Below are 18,371 nucleotides of genomic sequence, written 5' to 3' on the forward strand. Positions count from 1 at the left end.
TGCCCTGTTCTCCCTGTGCCTGCTCCCACTGCAGGGGTGTTGTCCCGAAATGTAGTTGAGGGGTTCCAGGAAGAGGGCAAGCTGGGCCATGGGTGGCCTGACAGTGGCCTGGGGAGGACAGTGGGGCCCCACAGGGTGGGCATGGGTGCCCCTCTCTCCTTCCCTGGCTGATCCTGCTGCTAATTTTATCCTTTATCACTGTCACTCCAGGAGTTATCTCCCTCTCCCTTGCCTATTTATAAGCACTGTGGGCCATTGCTGCTCTTGGCTTTGCTCTGGCTCGTGCCTGGTCCCAGAGCCCTGACCTGCTCCTCGCTCTCAGGTGCAGGAGAGGGTGGCCCTGGAGAGGGTGGCCCTGCCCCGGGCTGGGGAGGTCAGTTCCCCCCAGGTGTTCATCCCTGTGCTGCAGCAGTCTCCAGCTCTGGGGTCCAGCCAGTGGTGGGCACGAGGGGTGTCACACCAGGCCTGGTTCAGGTGGGGACGTGGCACATGGAATGTGGCCAAGGGCTTGGGGGGGGGGCTGGGGCCAGCAGGGGCTGGGGGAGAGGAAATGGCTCCTTAGGTCATTAACATCATCTTTGTGGTTATTCCAGGGCAGGCAGGAGGGACTGGGTGAGAGTCCCCGAGCCCTGGGGCTGCTCCCATGAGCTCTGGTGAGGGAAGGAGGCTGCTCTGCTGCTGACATCAGCATGGGCATGGAAGGGAGCAGGGAGAGCTGCACGGGGCTGTGCCAGTGCCCTTTGCTCAGCCCTGTGCTCCCTCCCACCCTCCCGAGTCCCTCTTCTCAACCCTACCCAGGAGCACCTGGGAAGTTCCCCCAAAAAAATGTCTTTCTTCTGTAGCTGCCCGTGGAGACTGCTGGCAGCTCCAGGCATGGGAAGGGTGTAAAAGCCATGCTCGTTCCATCCTCCAGGGAGCAAAGTGCAAATCCTGTTATGTGTGAACCTTCTCCTTGAAGAAGCCCCCTCTGTACTTTTCCACTGGGAAAGCTCCCAGGGATTTCCCTCTCCCTGCCTGCCTTGGCTGGGTGATTTCCTGCTGCCTTAGGAAGCAGTTGTGTGCAGGCAGCCGGGACTGAACTGGGCAGGATTAACCCCAGGGCTGTCAGCAGCGATACTGGGAAAACAGCTTGAATGCTTGGAGAAAGCTGCCAACTCCCTTATCCCATGGGGAAAGCAAAACACTTGGACTGTGGTGTGGTTATCTCTTGGCTGTTGGTGTCTGAGAGGAGGAAACGGCCTTTGCGTGCACACACATTTTCCACCCATGCTGGGAAAGGGAAAAACCCACGGAATTTTGGGCTTTGAGTGAAGAAGTGCACGGGGAGTGAACACTGAGTTCCTCGCACCGGCAGTGCTGCAGCCACACGGTGCCTTTGGTGGCCACACGGTGCCTTTGGTGGCCACACGGTGCCTTTGGTGGCCTCACAGTGCCCAGCACTGTCTGTGTGTGCTGCTGGCTGGAAAAGCCAATCCTGGATCCACTCGGGTCACTGCGAGTAAGAACTTAATAGGATCCAGATCTCAGAGAGAATCTGCAGCTCGGGAAGCAATAAAGCTCTGTGCCACTGCCTTCCCCCCGCGGGACAGGAGCATGGCAGAGGTGCCATCTCTTGGGGGGCAGCGTCACTGTGTGTCACCATTTGCTGCTGCCCCGTGGCTCTAGGTCTGAGCTCTGGGGTGGCTCTTTTGGTATTTTGAAGTTTCATCTCCTGTAGGGTATTTTGGGGGGTGCTGGCAGGGCCCCCCTGTCCCTGGGGTGGCTGCAGAAGGGCGGCGCTCTGGGGACTTCCCTGGTGGCAGGGGTCCCTCTGTGGGTGTTTCCTGGCTGGGATCACGTGTCTGGTGGGGCACTTTCCCCTTTGTAACGTGCCCGTGTTCCCTGCTCCTGCTCTCACAGACCTGTCGGCCGCCAAGCGCAAATTCGCCGATTCCCTCAACGAGTTCAAATTCCGCTGCATCGGCGACGCCGAGACCGACGACGAGATCTGCATTGGTGAGTCCTGGTGCTCCTGGGGCCTCACCCCTGAGCAGGGCAGCCAGGGAAGCACACACCAGGACACCGAGGGAATTTGTCTGGGTGCTCTCTGGAAACGCCTTGCTCCTCCTGGTTGGACAGCAGCAAAGCCTTCCCCAGGGAATCACTTGTTGCTTCTTGGCCTAAATCTGTCCCTGCCAGATGGGAAAGGGAGAAGATTGTATCTGAAAGCACCTCAGTTAGCTGGATGTTTTGCACTGGAGAGGAGCATCTGGAGGTGGTTGTGGCTGGATACCCTGCAAGGGGCTGTGCTGCTCTGAAGCAGAGGAGCAGCAGTGTCACACAGAATCCTGTGCTTGAGGGAAGCAGCGGTGCCAAGCCTGCCAAAGCTCTCTCAACTAAGCCTGGCTCTGCCACAGAGCTTCTCCTGGCACAGGGCAGTGGCTTCAGCCTCTTCCCTCTCCCATGCTGCTCCTGCCCCAGCTGAACTTTTAGAGCTTATTGTGCACATCGTCTGGAGCCAGGAGAGCAAAGAAGCTTTAGCCCTGATTTAACTTTGCTTGTTTATTTGTGCCCAGTCTCTCAGCAGAAATAGCTCCTCATCCAGGTCTCCCTGGTGCTGTGCCCGTGCTGGGGAGCTGCCCCTCGTGTGCTGGGCATGGCTGGAGGCCAGTGCTGTGCTGTGGGGCAGGGCAGGTTTGAGCTGAGGATGTTGCTGTCTGGAGGAGGAAGCCTGGTCCTGGGCATGCTCTGCTGCCAGCTGTAGGCGGCAGGAACCTTTCTAGGGAGAGAGCAAAGATAATAAAAACCCCAAGCTCCCCACCCAAAACACAGACAGACAAAACCCCTGTGTGCAGTTTCTTCCTTTGAAAACTGAATGTTAAATGCTGACTGTGTCCCTTCCAGCCAAGTCTCTGCAGGAGTTTGCCACGGTGCTGCGGAACCTGGAGGACGAGCGGATGCGCATGGTACGGCCCCAGCTGTCCTGGGCAGGGGGTGGTGGCACCTGGGACACCGTGGTGACAGTGGCTGCCAGCCCCAGTGCTCCTTCCCTCGCCCGGCGTGGAGCTGCAGGGGAGGGCAGAGGAAGGAGAGGGTGGCTTGGTGGGGAAAAACTTGAAAAGCATCAGGAATGGATCTTGCTGTTGGAGAGCGGCCGGTGCTGGTGCAGGGGGCTCACAGGTGTGCAGAGATGCAGGGGTGAAGCCTGGGGCTGTCTGGGGCTGTGGGAAGGTTTCCATGGAAAAGGCTGTGGAGCAGCACAGGTGAGCTGTGCCTGTCTTTGCCCCCAGATCGAGAACGCCAGCGAGGTGCTGATCACGCCGCTGGAGAAGTTCCGCAAGGAGCAGATTGGGGCTGCCAAGGTAACCCAGCCACTGCCCCCCAGAGCTGGCCAGGACCTGGCACACTGCAGGGCGGGCTCGGGCATGGGAGGAGGCCGTGTGCTGCTGTGGGATGGACACGGGGCGATCCAGCTCCTGGGAAGTGCCTCAGTGTTCTGAGTTCACCCACAGCCAAAAACGTGCCAAGGGCAAAAAGCTGCATGCCAGCTGAAGTGAACATTTTTCCTTACTCCAAGGAAGAATTAGGATTTTCTTGGAGGGGCTCTCATTTTCCTGAGTCCCCCAGCCTGCACTCCCCACGCCGAGGCATCGCTGGGGGCTGCACGGGAACTCGGACGCTTCAGGCAGGACGGGGAAGCGCCGGTGTGGCTGAGGGTGGCTGTGAGACAGCCTGGCCCCCCCTCTTGCTTTCCTGCCTTTGTTCTGAAATGAAAACCACTGTCTGTGGCTCCCCTGTTGTTATAACAACCTGCTGCTGCCTGCAAGCAGCTCATGCCAGCGCCCGGGGCCGCGTTCGCATGGCAGTGGTGCCCAGGCCGGCCCCGTGCAGCTGAAAACAAAACACAGAGAGGAATCCTGCAGCATGCACCTGCTCCTGAGCAGCTGCTGGCATGGATTGGGGTGGCCAGGCTGGGACAGGGGTGCAAAGGAAAGTGAAGTTGGCGTCCTTAATGCTGCTGCTGCCACAAACAGCCGAGGTGCTGTGTCATTGTCCCCCGTGACACAGAGCAGAAGCTCTTGCAAGGGCTGGCAGGGGTGAGAGGTGGATTTGTGACCATGTTCTGCTTAGAAAGCACTTTCCTTGCTCTGTGGTTTTTGGACCTGGATCTGGATGTTTTACCAAGCACTGGGCCCCAGGAATAGAGGAGGGGTTCCCTCAAGCCTTGGGTTTTGGCAGCATAAGCTGCTTTCCTGTAGCTGCCTGATGCTGGCAGATAAGAGCAGCCTCACCTGCTCCCAGCTGCTGCCCCCAGGTCCTGTCTCATGTTAGCTCCCACCTGGGACTGCCATCCTGCCCGGTGCCATGGGGATGCTGTCACAGCTGCTCTGGGACCGTTGTGTTCAGTGTCACACTTGCCGTCCTGTTTTGTAGGATGCCAAAAAGAAATACGACAAGGAGACTGAGAAATACTGTGGTGTCCTAGAAAAACACTTGAACTTGTCTTCCAAGAAGAAAGAATCCCAGCTTCAGGAGGTGAGAGCAACCTCTGAGTTTCCATGTCTGGCTGTGAGTGTGGAGAGCTTTTTGAATGCCTCACACAGCTTATAACAATGGTTCTCCTGGCTGTAAACTCATTTTTTCCCCTCATTCTGGCTGCGGGTGCTGGGTTTTCCCCTTTTCCTGTAATGAAAGGATATGGAGCTTTCTTGGTGAGTAAATCAGAGAGATCCTAAAATGGATAGCAATCAAAAAGGAGAGAGGGTTTATAATTAAAGAGTGTAACAGAAAGAAACTGGTTCTGCTGCAGGCTTCCCATGTGCCAGCACAAATCATGGATGTCTGGTCTCCTTCTCTGCAAGTGGCTGCTCTGCTTTGTGCTCCAGGCAAGAAGGGATCAGGCTTAAACTCTTTAAGAGCCATCAGTGATTCAGGACGTGGTTAGCTGTGGTGACAAGTGCTCCTACTGGATGAGAATGCTGAGTTTTTTCAATCACTTCTTTCAAGTGTGGAATTCCTTGTGCTGGCCCAGAGCTGGGCTGGTCCTGCAGGATGTGTGTCCTGGCCCTTGGGCATGGTGCTGGTGTGCTGCTGGTCCCTTACTGGGGGCACTGGTGGGCTCCTGCACCCAGGTGGTGGGACCGTGCCCAGCAGAGCTGGGGACTTGGGAGCAGAAATATCTGGGGCACAGGGGATCATCTTCCAGCAAATCAGGGCTGAGGAGGGCTCAGAATCCAGGCAGATGTGCCTGCAAGCCAGCCTTGTCCTTGGGGTTTGTAAATAACTTCCCATGTGGCAGCACCCAGGTGTTCCAGGGAATGGTGGCTTTTAAATGGCCCTCGGAGCCCTTGGTTTAGTTTGTGTTTGAGGTACTGATATGGGGCAGGGGAGTGGAAGGAATTCTGGCTGTGGAGGGAAGGATCCACTCGTGGCTGTCAGAGGTGTGATCCTGTGCCCTGGACAGAGCATGGCCCTGTGGGGCTGCCTGGAGATGCCATGTGGGGTCCAGGTGGGATGCAGAGTGGGATGTGTGCGGGATCCTGGGCGGGATTCTGTGCAGGATGTGTTTGGGATAGAGCATGGGATTCTGTACAAGATTCTGCTGGGGATTCAGTTCAGGATTCTGTACAGGATTCTGTTGGGGATTTGTGCGGGATTCTCTTTGGGATTCAGTCTGGGATGTGTTTGGGATGCAGCATGGGATTCTGTTTGGGATTCTGTTTGGGATTCTGTTTGGGATTCAATCCGGGATGTGTGCAGGGTTCAGTTTGGGATGCAGTCCAGGATTCTGTCTGGGATGTGTGCAGGATGCAGTCGGGATTCTATTTGGGATTCTGTTTGGGATTCAATCGGGGATGTGTTTGGGATGCAGCCTGGGATTCAGTCCGGGACGTGTGCAGGATTCAGTCCGGGACGTGTGCAGGATTCACTCCGGGATGTGTTCGGGATTCAGTCCGGGATTCAGTCCGGGATGTGTGCGGGATTCTGTTCAGGATTCAGTCTGGGATGTGTGCGGGATTCTGTTCAGGATTCAGTCTGGGATGTGTGCGGGATTCAGTCCGGGATTCAGTCCGGGATTCAGTCCGGGATGTGTGCGGGATTCAGTCCGGGATTCAGCCCGGGATTCAGTCCGGGATGTGTGCGGGATTCAGTCCGGGATTCAGCCCGGGATTCAGCCCGGGATTCAGTCCGGGATGTGTGCGGGATTCAGCCCGGGATTCAGCCCGGGATTCAGCCCGGGATTCAGCCCGGGATGTGTGCGGGATTCAGTCCGGGATTCAGCCCGGGATGCCGTCGGACGCCGTGCAGGTGCGGTGGAGCAGCGCTGGCTGCTGGTGCCATCTGGTGGCATCTCCCAGCCGGACCCTGACTCGGGCTGCTGCCGGGAGGGCAGGAGGGGCTGCAGCCCGCTGGAAGCAGCTCCCAGTTCAGGTGCTGGTTCCTGTTCCCCACCGAGGGAGGGGTTACTTTAGAAGGAGGATTCAGTGTGGAGTTGTGAAATGTGGATGTGGCATCCCTGGAGAGGGGGAGAGCTTCCCAGAAAAGGGAGAGCTTCCCAGAAAAGGGAGAGTTGCCTTTTCTTGTCAAGTTCACAGTGATTTCCATTTTTCTCATCTCTACTGCATGTTTTCTACCCAGCTGTTGGGGAGGTGAGAACATGAGTCACCACACCCATTTTTCTCAGCTGAAGGAAGAGCTTGCTCATGTGGATCAGGTTTATGTTTATTGCTGTGCCATCTGTCCAGCTGGGGCTGGGGGCTGGAGCTGGGTTTGCTGTGCTTGGGGCTGTTCCCATCAGAGCCAGGTGTGCTCTGGCCATTCCTGAGCTGTTTCCTCTCCAACCCCTCTGCAGGCAGACAGCCAGGTGGACCTGGTTCGGCAGCACTTCTACGAGGTCTCCCTGGAATATGTCTTCAAGGTGCAGGAGGTCCAGGAGAGGAAGATGTTTGAGTTTGTGGAACCTGTAAGTGAGCTCTCAGTCTGGCTCAGCCTGCACAAAACGGGGGTGGTGTGGTGAAACGGGGTCATGGGGAGCCCTGGCAGTGCAGGGGCCAGGGGGTCCAGCCTCACCCCACAGCCCCTCTCACAGAGGGCCCACCAGGGAGCTCCTCCACCCCGGGGGGCTGCAGGGCCCCCTCCCCTCAGCACTGGTGGCTCTGGGTCTCTACTGACCATCTCCATCTGCTTTTTCCCAATGCAGCTGCTGGCCTTTCTGCAGGGGCTGTTCACATTCTACCACCACGGCTACGAGCTTGCAAAGGACTTCAGTGATTTCAAGACAGAGCTGACAATCAGCATCCAGAATGTGAGTGTGCCCAGGGTGTCCCTGTGCCCTGTGCCCATCGCTGGCAGTGTCTCCAGAGCCACCTCACCTTCTGGTGTATTTTAATCACAGAATCCCACACCGGTTTGGGTTGGAAAGGACCTTGAAGCTCATCTCATTCCACCCTCTGCCATGGCAGGGACACCTCCCACTGTCCCAGGTGTTTCCAGCCCTATCCAACCTGGCCTTGGGCACTGCCAGGGATCCAGGGGCAGCCACAGCTGCTCTGGGCACCTCTGCCAGGGCCTGCCCACCCTCCCAGGGAAGAATCCTCTCCTAATATCCAATCCAAATCTCTCCACTTTTAGTTTAATCCATATCCCTTGTCCTATCACTATTGACCCACGTCAAAAATCACTCTCCCTCTTTTTGTAAGACCCCTTAAAGTTCTGAAAAGTCTTGCCAATTGTTGTAATATTTTTTGCTTTAGCTTAAATCTGGGCCCAGGAAGCAACCCTGCCCTGTGGCTGCCCCTGGGCTCCCCAGTCCCATTTCCCACAGGGCTGTAGGGACCCAGCCCCACCCCACGTGCTGCAGAGCCAGGCACGGGTCCCTGCACTGGAGAAGACATTCCTGTTTTAATTTGCAGACAAGAAATCGCTTTGAAGGAACCAGGTCAGAGGTTGAAGCTTTGATGAAGAAGATGAAGGAGAATCCCCACGAGCACAAAAACATCAGCCCTTACACCATGGAGGGGTATCTCTACGTGCAGGAGAAGCGTAGGTGTTGGGCTGGGGAATGGGGGGGTGGCAGCCTGGGGAAGGGGCTTGCCAGGACAGGGGCACGAAGGCTGATTCAGCAGAGGCAGAGTCCCTGGAAGACAGGGATTGGCCCATGAGTGGGGCATTCAGTGGGAATGTGGCAGCCAGGGAGGATCACTGCCAGTGCCTCAGGAAGGTCTGTTAGGTACAGCAGCCTGGTGTGTGTGACAGGATGGTTAAACATAGAGGGTTCTAATGGGAGGGCTTTGAAACTGTTCTGGGCACGAGCCCTGTGTTTGCTCTGCAGGTCACTTTGGGACTTCCTGGGTGAAGCATTACTGCACCTACCAGAGGGAATCCAAGCGCATCACCATGGTGCCCTTTGACCAGAAGTCAGGAGGAAAAGGGGTGAGTGAGTGCTGGGAGCAGCAGGAAAATGGGTGAGTGAGTGCTGGGAGCAGGAGGAAAAGGGGTGAGTGAGTGCTGGGAGCAGCAGGAAAAGGGGTGAGTGAGTGCTGGGAGCAGGAGGAAAAGGGGTGAGTGAGTGCTGGGAGCAGGAGGAAAATGGGTGAGTGAGTGCTGGGAGCAGCAGGAAAAGGGGTGAGTGAGTGCTGGGAGCAGCAGGAAAAGGGGTGAGTGAGTGCTGCCTGGGAGCAGGACTGTGTCCTGCCAGGGAGCACGTGGCACTGCTGGCTGCAGGCTCTCCTGGGGATCAAACTGTGTCACCTTTTTGGCAAGGTGACACAAAGGCAGTGAAGTGGGTCACATTCATTCCAGGCTGAGTGGCTGCCACACAGGGAATGAACTTGGCACCTGGTTTGAGAAAGAAAAGACAGGAAACCCCCAGAGCCCACAGATCTTTGCCAGCCACGAGCACCCACCACCTTCCAGCTCCATGGGTGCCTGCTCCCCAGGCCCTCATTCCTGCTCCAAGGCACAGACAAGAGAACCTGTTCATCATTTTGCTCCTTCTGCAATGCCTGTGACTTGTCCAAGGCCAGCTTGGATGGGGCTTGGAGCAAGCTGGTCGAGTGGAAGTGTCCTTGCCCATGGCAGAGTGGAACAAGATGAGCTCTAAGTGCCCTTTCTTCCCAAACCACTCTGAGTGAGTCTCTGATGATCCTATGACTCGGCCAGTGAAGTTGTTTTGTTTTGGACAGAGCCACAGGAGAGCCTGGAGCTCCCCTGGGCCCGAGGGGGTGTGAAGAGCAGGGGGAGCAGTGGGGGTGGGCTGTGGGGAGCCAGCACATGCTGTGTCCCAGTGCTCCCAGGGCTGTATCCAGGGCTGGCTCTGCTCCTCTGTACAGCAGGAACAATAGACCCCTCCACAGTGTTCCCAGCTGGGACAGTTTGCAAACACAATCCCCTTGCTGGGGAGTGCCTGGGGCAGCTGGACAGGCTCCCACACGGCTTCCTGCTGGCATGGGGAGCCAGCTGTGGGCAGGGAAGCTTCTAAAATTAATTTCCTCTTGCCTTGGAGCATCTTCATTATAGCTCAGCATTAACATATCCCAGCCCTGTAATCATCAGTGGCTGTACTGTGTTTCATCTGGTCCCTTCTCATTTCAGGGCTCTCCCAGCACCCAGGGCTGTGGGAGCTGCTGGCAGCAGCCTGAGCCCCTCTCCAGGGCCAGGCTGGAGCCCCTCTCCTGGGCTGTGCTTGCACTTGTGGCTGGCACCAGCCTGGCATGAGGTGCTGCCCGTGCTGGGGCAGCTCTGGCTGGGCTCCAGGGTCTGTCAGTGGTGACCACCATGGCCATCTGAGCATGGAGCAGCCCGGGGGCTTGGGGCTGCCCTGCTGGGAATTCTGGGGTCTGGCTGGAACAGGTGCTGAGGTGCTGCATGAGGAGACCCATCACTCCTGGGTCATTGGTGGCATCAGCCCCTCGTGACCTTGGGCTGTGGCCAGAGCTGGGTATTGGTGGCTTTGGAGCAGGGGCATTCCCTGAATTCTGGGCAGGGAGCTGGGCAGAGTGGGAGCAGCCTTGTGCTGGCAGTGGGCCAGGCTGGGGGCACCAGGGGCAGGCCACTGCCAGACCCAGGGACCAGCCCTGCAGGAGCTCTTCTGTCCTCCTGGGTCTGTGCTGGGTCCCTTGTCTGGGGCAGGAGAGTTCTTGGTGGGTCAGAACCCATGGAAGCACATGAGAACAGTCAGGTTAGGGCTTTTTTGGGGCAGGCTCAGAGTCCCAAGAGCAGAGCATCTGCAGCAGTGCCTGCAACATGGGCAACAAGCAGGAGGGGCTGGGAGCCAGAGTGCAGCAGGAAAACTGCTGCCAGCACGGTGGGATGGGTAGGACTGAGTAAAATTTAGGGTGTTTTGGTTGTCAGGAGCTGAATGGTGGTGGCAGTGGGGAGGAGTTCATGGATAAGAACCAGGGAGTCACCCTGGACGTGTAGTTGTGGCACGTGAGGACATGGATTAGTGGTGGGCTTGGCTGTTCTGGGCAACTTTCAGACTCTGTGATCTTTGAGGTCTTTTCCAACCTAAGTGATTCTAAATATGTTTCCTGGAAAAATGGTGATGTCAGGGAACAGGGTGGTCAGCCAAGGTGTCATCAGGAACAGCACAGAGGGCCCAAAAAAGTGTCTGTCTCCAGGAACTCCTTCAGAATTCATTTTCTCTTAAGTCATCAGTGGAATTTCACAGTCGCAGGAGAAGTGTCTGTGCTGGCAGGGGCTGAGGCAGGATTCCCTCCAGCAGAGGACAGCAGTGCTCACAGATCCTGCTGGGTCTCTGCTCAGCCCTCTGGAAATCCAGTACAGCTTGGATGCAGAGAGGCATTCTCTGGGTGGCAGAATGGTTTTGTCACTGATTTGTTACATAATAAACATTTTAAGACGTGTTTGCTCCTGTTAAGAGTCCTCGTGTGCACAGAGCTGCCAAAAACGCAGCGTGGAGTGCAAACTGCCAGCAGGTCTAGGGAGTGTTGTTCAGCAATGGAAAATAAAGCTGGTTTTGCCCAAAAGTTGTGGTCCAGCAGTACCTGCCCACATGAAGAATGGGTTGTGAGGTGCTTTATGCACAGATTGAATTGTAGACATCCTCAAGGGAAGGCTCCTCATGAAAGGTTTTGGACTAAATAAGGGTAAGAAGACAAGTCCTCCTGTCAGAGATATAAATAGGTATTTTTAGCAGGGTGATGTTGCCAGATCCCCCCGGGTTTGAACCTGCTCATTGACAGCTGGGGACAGGCCTGTGGCTGTTGGTTGCTCTCAGGCTCAGCTGTGATTTTGTCTCTTCTCAGGGGGAGGATGAAGCTGTCACCCTGAAATCCTGCACACGGCGGAAAACAGACTCCATTGAGAAGAGGTTCTGCTTTGATGTGGAGGCTGTGGATCGGTGAGTGCTGCCAGGAAGCTCCTGGGGCTGTGCTGACCGTGTGGAGGGAAGGGCTGTGCTCCTGCCCTTGGCTTTGGGACGCTTCCTGCGCAGTTCCCGTGTTTCTCTCCGTTAGTCACACCCCCTGTGAGTGGAAAGCATTAGTCCATGGAATCACACCTTTCCCAGCCAGGTGCTCTCTGCGTATTGAGTCAGTGCTTTGGTTTACAAGTCTCTCTGACTCAAGTCTCTGTGACTTGAAGGGTGCTTTAGCACTTCTGCAGCCTCTGGCCACGCAAGGCTGAGTGGTTGCCAGCCTGGAAAAGGTGCTCTGTGGCTGTTCTGGGAGGGATGTGCTGCCTCTTTCCAGCACTGGCTATGTGTTGAAATAGTGTCAGCTTTCTGCTGGACTGGCTGGTGCTGGTTCATCATGGGTGGGTGATAATTGACTCTGGCTCGTGCCTCCAGGCACTTCCACTCCTTTTTCCTGAAGAAGGAAAACACTTCTGCTGTGACTTATCACACAGCAGCTGGACCTGAGGTATGTGTGGATTCAATCTCTGGCACCCAGGAGTGAGAGCTGTTACCGTATCAGCTAGCATCACGCATGGCTTACACAAATAAACAGGAAAGCCAGGCTGGTGTTGCTGTTCCAAGAGGAATTAGTCACTGCCTCGGGTCTCCCTCGCTGCACAAGTTCACATGGTTCACAAAAGCCTGCTGCAAAGGCACTCGGAGTGTTCTCCCAGTTGTGTGCCTGTCCAGCTCTGCAGGAATTCCCTGGAAGTCTCAGAAAAACCCAAGTTCATTAAAACCTGGGTGTTGAATAATGCTGCAAGAACCCCTGGGGCCTCTCCCTGTCCAGGCTGTGCTTGGGCAGCGTTTCGGTGCCAGCCCGTGGCAGGGAGGGGTGGGGGTGATGGAGCTCTGCCTGTGTTGGCTGAGGCAGGAGATAACCTGGGGCTGCCTCCCACTCTCTGGAGCTGTGCTTTTCTCCAGAAAGCTGCAGTATTTCTGCTGACACAGGATTTTTTTTTTTTTTTTTTTTTTTTGCTGTGCCCTGAAGATATTTTTTTTTATAATGTGAAAATCAAACTAAAAAGTGGGAGAAGGAGAATGGAGCCACAGTAATTTTCTTCAGCGTGTTCAGAGGCAGCTGAAGCTTCCCTTAATGTTTGGAGCCTGCCAGGCATGGGATCAGGAGCTGCTCCAGAAATCTGCATGCTCCATGTAAATCATGGCAGTGGAGTAGCACAGGAAGGGAAACCTGAGGAATTTCTCCTTTCATGTACACATTCCTGCTGCAGGGATTTGCCCGAGAGAGCAGGAGAGGAGGACACAGCTGAAGGAAAAGGTTGTTTTTCCCAATATACAGGCAGCTCTGCATTCTCTTGGTATCAGAATTTGTCATTAGGTGTCTAAAATATTGGCTATTCCCAAGATAAACTTAAGAGGAAGAGGAAACAAGTTTAGCCAGGGCTGAAAGAGGCTGTGATGTGCCCAGCCTGTCTCCCTCTTCCTGGGGTAGATCTGGGCACCACCAGGTCCCGCTGTCAGTGGCAGGGTGTGCTGGAGATCACCTCCAGCACCTCCTCACCTCCTCACCCTGCCAGCTCTCGGGGCTTGGGCTGTCCTACAGCTCTCAGACAGCCTGGAGGTGGCAGCCTCGGCTGCTGCTTCACACTGCACAGGAACGGGCTTTTGTCAGCCTTGCACTTGGGGAGCTCAGACAAGCACGGGCTGTGGGGCTGGAGCTCAGCAGTAACACCCTAAATAGCACCAGCCAAGAGCTGTTCCTCCCTAGGTGGGGAAAAAAAAAAAAAAAAAAGTGGATTTTTCTCCTGTAAAGATGATTCAGCACAACCAAGCTGAAAATCTGGAGCCTGGTCTGTTATTACAGCATTGCCTCCTTGTCACAGAATCCCAGAATAGTTTCTGTTGGACCTCAAAACTCATCTCATTCCGCCCCCTGCCAGGGGCAGGGACACTTTCCACTAGAGCAGGTTGCTCCAGCCCCCATCCAACCTGGCCTTGGCATTTACAAACAGCTCTCGTGTTCAATGTAGCCAGTTAGAAGTATTGTATTGTGCTGTTACAGCAAAATTAACCCCAGAATGGTGTTCTAGGGTCTGGCTGAAATACACCCCCAGTGTGATGGATACTGTGTTTTACTGCTAATGCTTTTTTCTCATTAACTAAACTGGTTTGTAGTCTCTGCACATTAAATCAGGTTTGTAAACAAGGTGAACGGGGATGTCAGCCAGTGTCTTATAAAATGAGTCTGGGGAGGAGGAGTATCTCATTTGACTGATGACAAAAGCTTTGTCATTTAGGATAATGTAGGTCATTGCTCTGGGCCAGAAGCAAACTGCTTCTGAGTGTCAGCTGGCTTTTAGGGGAGCAGGAGCTTTTCAAATGCTCGGTTTGGCCTCTTGGTGTGTCACCAGAGCAGGTGCCACCACTGCCCTAGGCTCTGCCTGGCTGCCCCCAGAGCGACTGGCACCACACCTGGGCACGGTGGAACTGTAGAGCCAGAACCCCAGAGCCACTGAGGTGGGAAAAGACCCCCAGCACCACCGAGTCCAAGCTGTGCCTGACCCCCACCTTGTCCCCAGCCCAGAGTCCTTCCTTGGACACCTCCAGGGATGGGGATCCAAACCTCCCTGGGCAGCCCCTTCCAGTGCCCGACCGCCCTTTCCATGCAGAAATTCCTGAAAGAAGTGGCGCAGTGGCTGGGTGGTTGGCACGGGGGTGGGAGGGCTGCCAGGCACCTGCCAAGTGCTGCCCTGAGCAGATGGTTTTCCCCAGGAGGGCTGCTGGCCTTGCTCTGGGGATGCACTTGACAGATGCAGGGCTCTGGCAGGGGCAGGAGCTGTCCCCTGCTCCCCCGTGCCCCCAGCCCCGCGCTGTCCCCGTGCCCGCAGCGCCTCAGTGCAGTGCAGCCTGTCCCTGTTCCTCTGCCGGTGTCACCTTTCCAGCGACCTTTACAACAAAGCCTCGGGGGGTGTCGCAGGGGGGTGAGGGATGGCTTGTCACAGCGAGGGACGAGGCTCCTTCCCCTTGGTGGCCACGGTGGCCCCGAGCCCTGCGGAACGTGCCGGTGGCTGTACTGGTGGTGCTCTGAGCTCTGCGTGGGCACCCCGACTTTCTGAGTTCAGGGGCAGTCTCCCCCTTAATTCCATCTTTGCTGCCCAGCGTTTTGGGGCCACATCTGGCAGCTGGTGCCTGGCCCATGGCCGTGGGGTCCTGCCAGGGCTGCACTGCTCTGCTCAGGACTGGGAACATCTCTGTGCACTCAGCCCAGCTCAGCCCCTGTTATTAATGCACTCTTGTGTGTTTTCATCAGCAGTTTAGATTGTCTCGCTGTGATAAGCTGCTACAGCAGTTGGAAGTTCTTATCTCTTTCTATTGCTTTCCTTATTTGTTTGTTTTCCTGGAAGAAGGAAAAGCTATTGCAGTTTCTCATTTTCTCAGTGTGCTTAGTCACATCTCCTTAAGGCCAGGCCATTTGTCACAAAAGCTGAGATATTGAGAAAATTCAAATTTCCTGTGTGGTCTCATAGGGGAAAATCTTCCATTTTTAGATTATAGCATATTGAAAATATTCTTTCTTATTAAGTGTTTGCCATGTTCTGCTCTTGTCTCACCCTCCTACACTCAGTCAGTTTAGAAATGGATTTCTTCTGATCCCAAAATATCCCTTCCCCTCCTTGTGTCCCAGAAAAAGGCAAAGGGGTTTGGTGCCCGCAGGTGGAAACTTGGAATGCAGCACCTAGGAGTGAACCAGGAGGTCCTTGATGTCGTTTGCCACAAGAGCTCAGGTTCCAGGAGGGTGTCCTGCTGCCCTGATGGCACAGCTGGGGCTGGCTCCACGCGGGTCCAGGTGCATCCTGTGCGTTGGGAGGAGGTGGGATCTGCCCCACACCAAAATCTGTATTTACTGTATGTTATCCTTACAAACAATTACCTGTTTAAGTGACCCCAGCATTCAAATGACCCCAGGGGTCGTTTGTTGGGTGAGGGGGACAGATCTGTTTTGTTAATCTTTTGGGAAAGGACGTCAGAGCGGGGTTTTTGAAAGGACATCAGAGCAGGGTTTTTGAAAGGACATCAGAGCAGGGTTTTTGAAAGGACATCAGAGCAGGGTTTTTGCCGTGGCTGTGGAAGGGGTTGGTCCTGAGGAGGCTCGCTGGGGATGGTGCTGTTGGCAGGCAGTGTTTCCAGCAGGAAGCTGATCCATCCGACCTGGCTGTGAGCACATGGAACCCCGTGGGCATCGGCCACATCCATAATGAATGAGGCGTAATGTGTGGGTGCATTTTAAATTTATCACAGCCAGGAAGATGGTTCTGCTCAGGAAAGTGATGCAATGGGTGCCCTGGCAAATAAACACTGGGGGAGGAAATGCAAGGCTATTTGCAATGGAAATTGGGTTTGATTCAGTTTCACAGCCCCTCCCCTCATGCTGTTAAAGGAGTTTGACTTTGAAGTGAAGCCCGAGGAGTTGTTATCTGCTCAGAGGCAGAACAAACATTTTGCTGTTATCACCTCTTTGCCCTGTGCTGTGGGAAGCTGGCACTCCAGATACCAGCACTGCCACTCTGGGACCCTGCTCTGCTGGGAGTCCAGTGCCCAGCACACCATGAATGGAGGGTTTAAATTTCTCTGTTCTAATGCCTTGGCTGAAGAGACAGAAATCCCAGTATTTCCTTTCCTGTGTGTCCCCAGCTGAGCTAGAGCCCTTCCAGGGCTTTCTGACTGAGGTGTCTGTGCCTTCAGCAGCAGCTTGGCTTAAAGTCAGGCCTAAGTCCTGGCTAAAGTGGCCACTGCAGCTCACCAGGTACCAGGGACTGCTCTTGAGTCACTTGGTACCTGCACAACAAGGAGCTTTGTGCAGTGTTTTGAACATATTTGCTGTTGGATGTGGAGCGTTTTTCCTCTCAGATGGGGCGATGGTTAAGTGGTTTCCTCTTCCCTCCGAAGTGAATAAACTTCCAAACCACTAAGCTGGTGAGTATTGACTGACTCACCAATGGGATTAGCAGAGATCAAGCACATTATGTCTGGTTTTTGGACCTGGGCACAGCTTCCACTGGTGGGACAGTGCTGAGCTGCCGTGTGTGTGCTGAAAGCCGGGCTGGTTGGATGGGGAGTGGAGCTGGGGAGAAGGGTTAATCCTCAGTTCCTGGCCTGTGCGTGCCACAGAGCAGCAGCAGAGGGGCCAAGCCCACCTTTTGAGAGCCCCTGTTAAAGTTTAATTTTCTTAAAGGCTCTTATCAAGGACCAAAGGGCATCTGCAGGGTGTTGGTGCAGCTCACGTTTTCCAGCTGAATCACCCTTGGGAAGTTCAAGTTAGAAATCACCCCTCTCCGCAGGCTTTATCAGGTTTTGGGGGCTGAGTGCTGAACAGAGCCTACGTGCTCAGTGGAACACTCTGCAGGTGGTTGGCAGCTCCCGAGGTTTAATCCCCTTCCCTTCCCTCCCTCCCTGTGCCCCGCAGCGCTCCTGGCTGCTGTGCCCTTCCAGAGCCCCCGCTCTGCTGGGCTGGGAAGAGCAGCATCCCAGGCTCTCAGCTGTCACATCAGGGTTTGAAACCCCACGGGCAGAGAGCGCAGCAGCCCCGCCGCGTGTCCCCGTTGCCAGGGAATCTGCTCTGCTGCTGTGTCTGGGAAGAGCCGGGGAGGGAGCGGCAGCGCCCGCCAGACACACGGACAGGTCTGGCTGTCTGCCTGAGCCCGGGGGCAGCGCTGGGGGGATGCGGCCACCCCGGGGAGCTGCAGACCCGGCCCAAGGGCACAAGGCTGGCGAGGAGCAGGCGGTGTGTGGTGGGATCCAGGCTGCAGGATGGGCCGGCATGGCAGATGGAAGTCCTGGCAGCTCACAGCCAAGCGTGGCGCAGTGAGGTGCCGACCCCTGACCGCAGCTCCCGCCCCCCGTGTCCCCCACACCTGAGGCTGTGCAGGCACTCTGTCTTGTCAAATCCATCCTCACCCTGCTGGTCACGCTCAGCAGAGCAGGTAATGGAGGTGTGACTCCTTGCATGGAAAGGTGGTCCAGGAGTGGACTCAGCCTCCACTGAGGAGCCTGGAAGTGGCGTTGGCCCTCGGGCAAGGGTGGTGCCACTGCTGTCCCCTGCTCCTGTGCTGTGTGTGCAGCACCCAGGCCTGTCCTTTCCCCTTCTCATTGCAGTAAATGAGCAGCCCCAGGGCTGTTTGTTGGAGGCTGGATTGACAGGGCAGCTCAGGGCTGGGGTGAGTGTGACAGTGCTGGGGGCAGGAGCAGCACCCTGGGGCACCCCGGGTCTCCTGCACTGCTCCCCCTGTGAGGCTGCTGGAGGGGGACACGGGCCAGCATCGTGTCACTGCCACTGCTGTGTCTTACAGCAGGGTAAGGGCAGGAACAGGCACAGCCATGAGGGCACAGATGTCTTGGGGATGAAATGCTTTGCACAGCGGAAGGTCCCCGTGAGCCTGGTGCTTGGGGTGCTGGTGAGACACGGGGGGCTGGGATGTGTGAGGCTCCTGCTTGCTTGGTTACCTTCCTTCCTTACCTTCCTTCTCCTGCCATTGCTTGGGTGTGCTTAACACAGTGCAGGTGAGCTGGCTGGCCAAGGGCCAGAGGAGGAATTTGGCACCCAGCTCTTGCACAAAACCACTGGAAAGGTGTGTTGATTGTTGGAGATGCCCTCTGCTCGCTTGCTGATCCTGGTCAGGACCTGCAGGGATGTCCGTGGCTTTTGTCCTCCTTGTGCTGAGGCTTGGCTAGGAAGGAGCTTGTCCTCCTTCCTTTTCCTCTCATGAAAAACCCATCTTTCACTGACGGCGTCCCCTTTCTGTTGGCAGGCCGGGTGTCATCACCATGCAGGCGCTTTCGGAGGAGGACCGGCGGCTGTGGATGGAGGCGATGGACGGCCGGGAGCCGGTGAGGAGGAATTTTGGGCAGAGGGAACCGTGGCGAGCTCTCGGCAGCCCGGGGCAGAGCGCTCGCCGTCACGCAGCGCGCGCCAGCCGGCGAGGGAGCTGTATCCGTGGGGCAGCTCCTGCCTCCT

The 18,371-nt window shown here is 56.0% G+C and overlaps 1 protein-coding gene across 3 annotated transcripts in view; it reads left to right on the forward strand.

Annotated features, from left to right (window-relative positions):
* ARHGAP26 (Rho GTPase activating protein 26) overlaps nt 1-18,371 on the forward strand; it is a 104,368-nt gene that overhangs the window by 15,887 nt on the left and 70,110 nt on the right. For all 3 annotated transcript variants that reach the window (XM_053991024.1, XM_053991025.1, XM_053991026.1), the window contains exons 2-11: nt 1,900-1,995; nt 2,884-2,945; nt 3,270-3,341; nt 4,414-4,515; nt 6,833-6,943; nt 7,181-7,285; nt 7,893-8,022; nt 8,312-8,412; nt 11,250-11,344; nt 18,166-18,244. In XM_053991024.1, coding sequence (XP_053846999.1) covers nt 1,900-1,995; nt 2,884-2,945; nt 3,270-3,341; nt 4,414-4,515; nt 6,833-6,943; nt 7,181-7,285; nt 7,893-8,022; nt 8,312-8,412; nt 11,250-11,344; nt 18,166-18,244 — 953 coding nt within the window. The remainder of the gene's footprint in view (nt 1-1,899; nt 1,996-2,883; nt 2,946-3,269; nt 3,342-4,413; nt 4,516-6,832; nt 6,944-7,180; nt 7,286-7,892; nt 8,023-8,311; nt 8,413-11,249; nt 11,345-18,165; nt 18,245-18,371) is intronic.

This window comes from Vidua macroura, chromosome 15, assembly GCF_024509145.1.
Source record: "Vidua macroura isolate BioBank_ID:100142 chromosome 15, ASM2450914v1, whole genome shotgun sequence".
Taxonomy (NCBI): domain Eukaryota; kingdom Metazoa; phylum Chordata; class Aves; order Passeriformes; family Viduidae; genus Vidua; species Vidua macroura.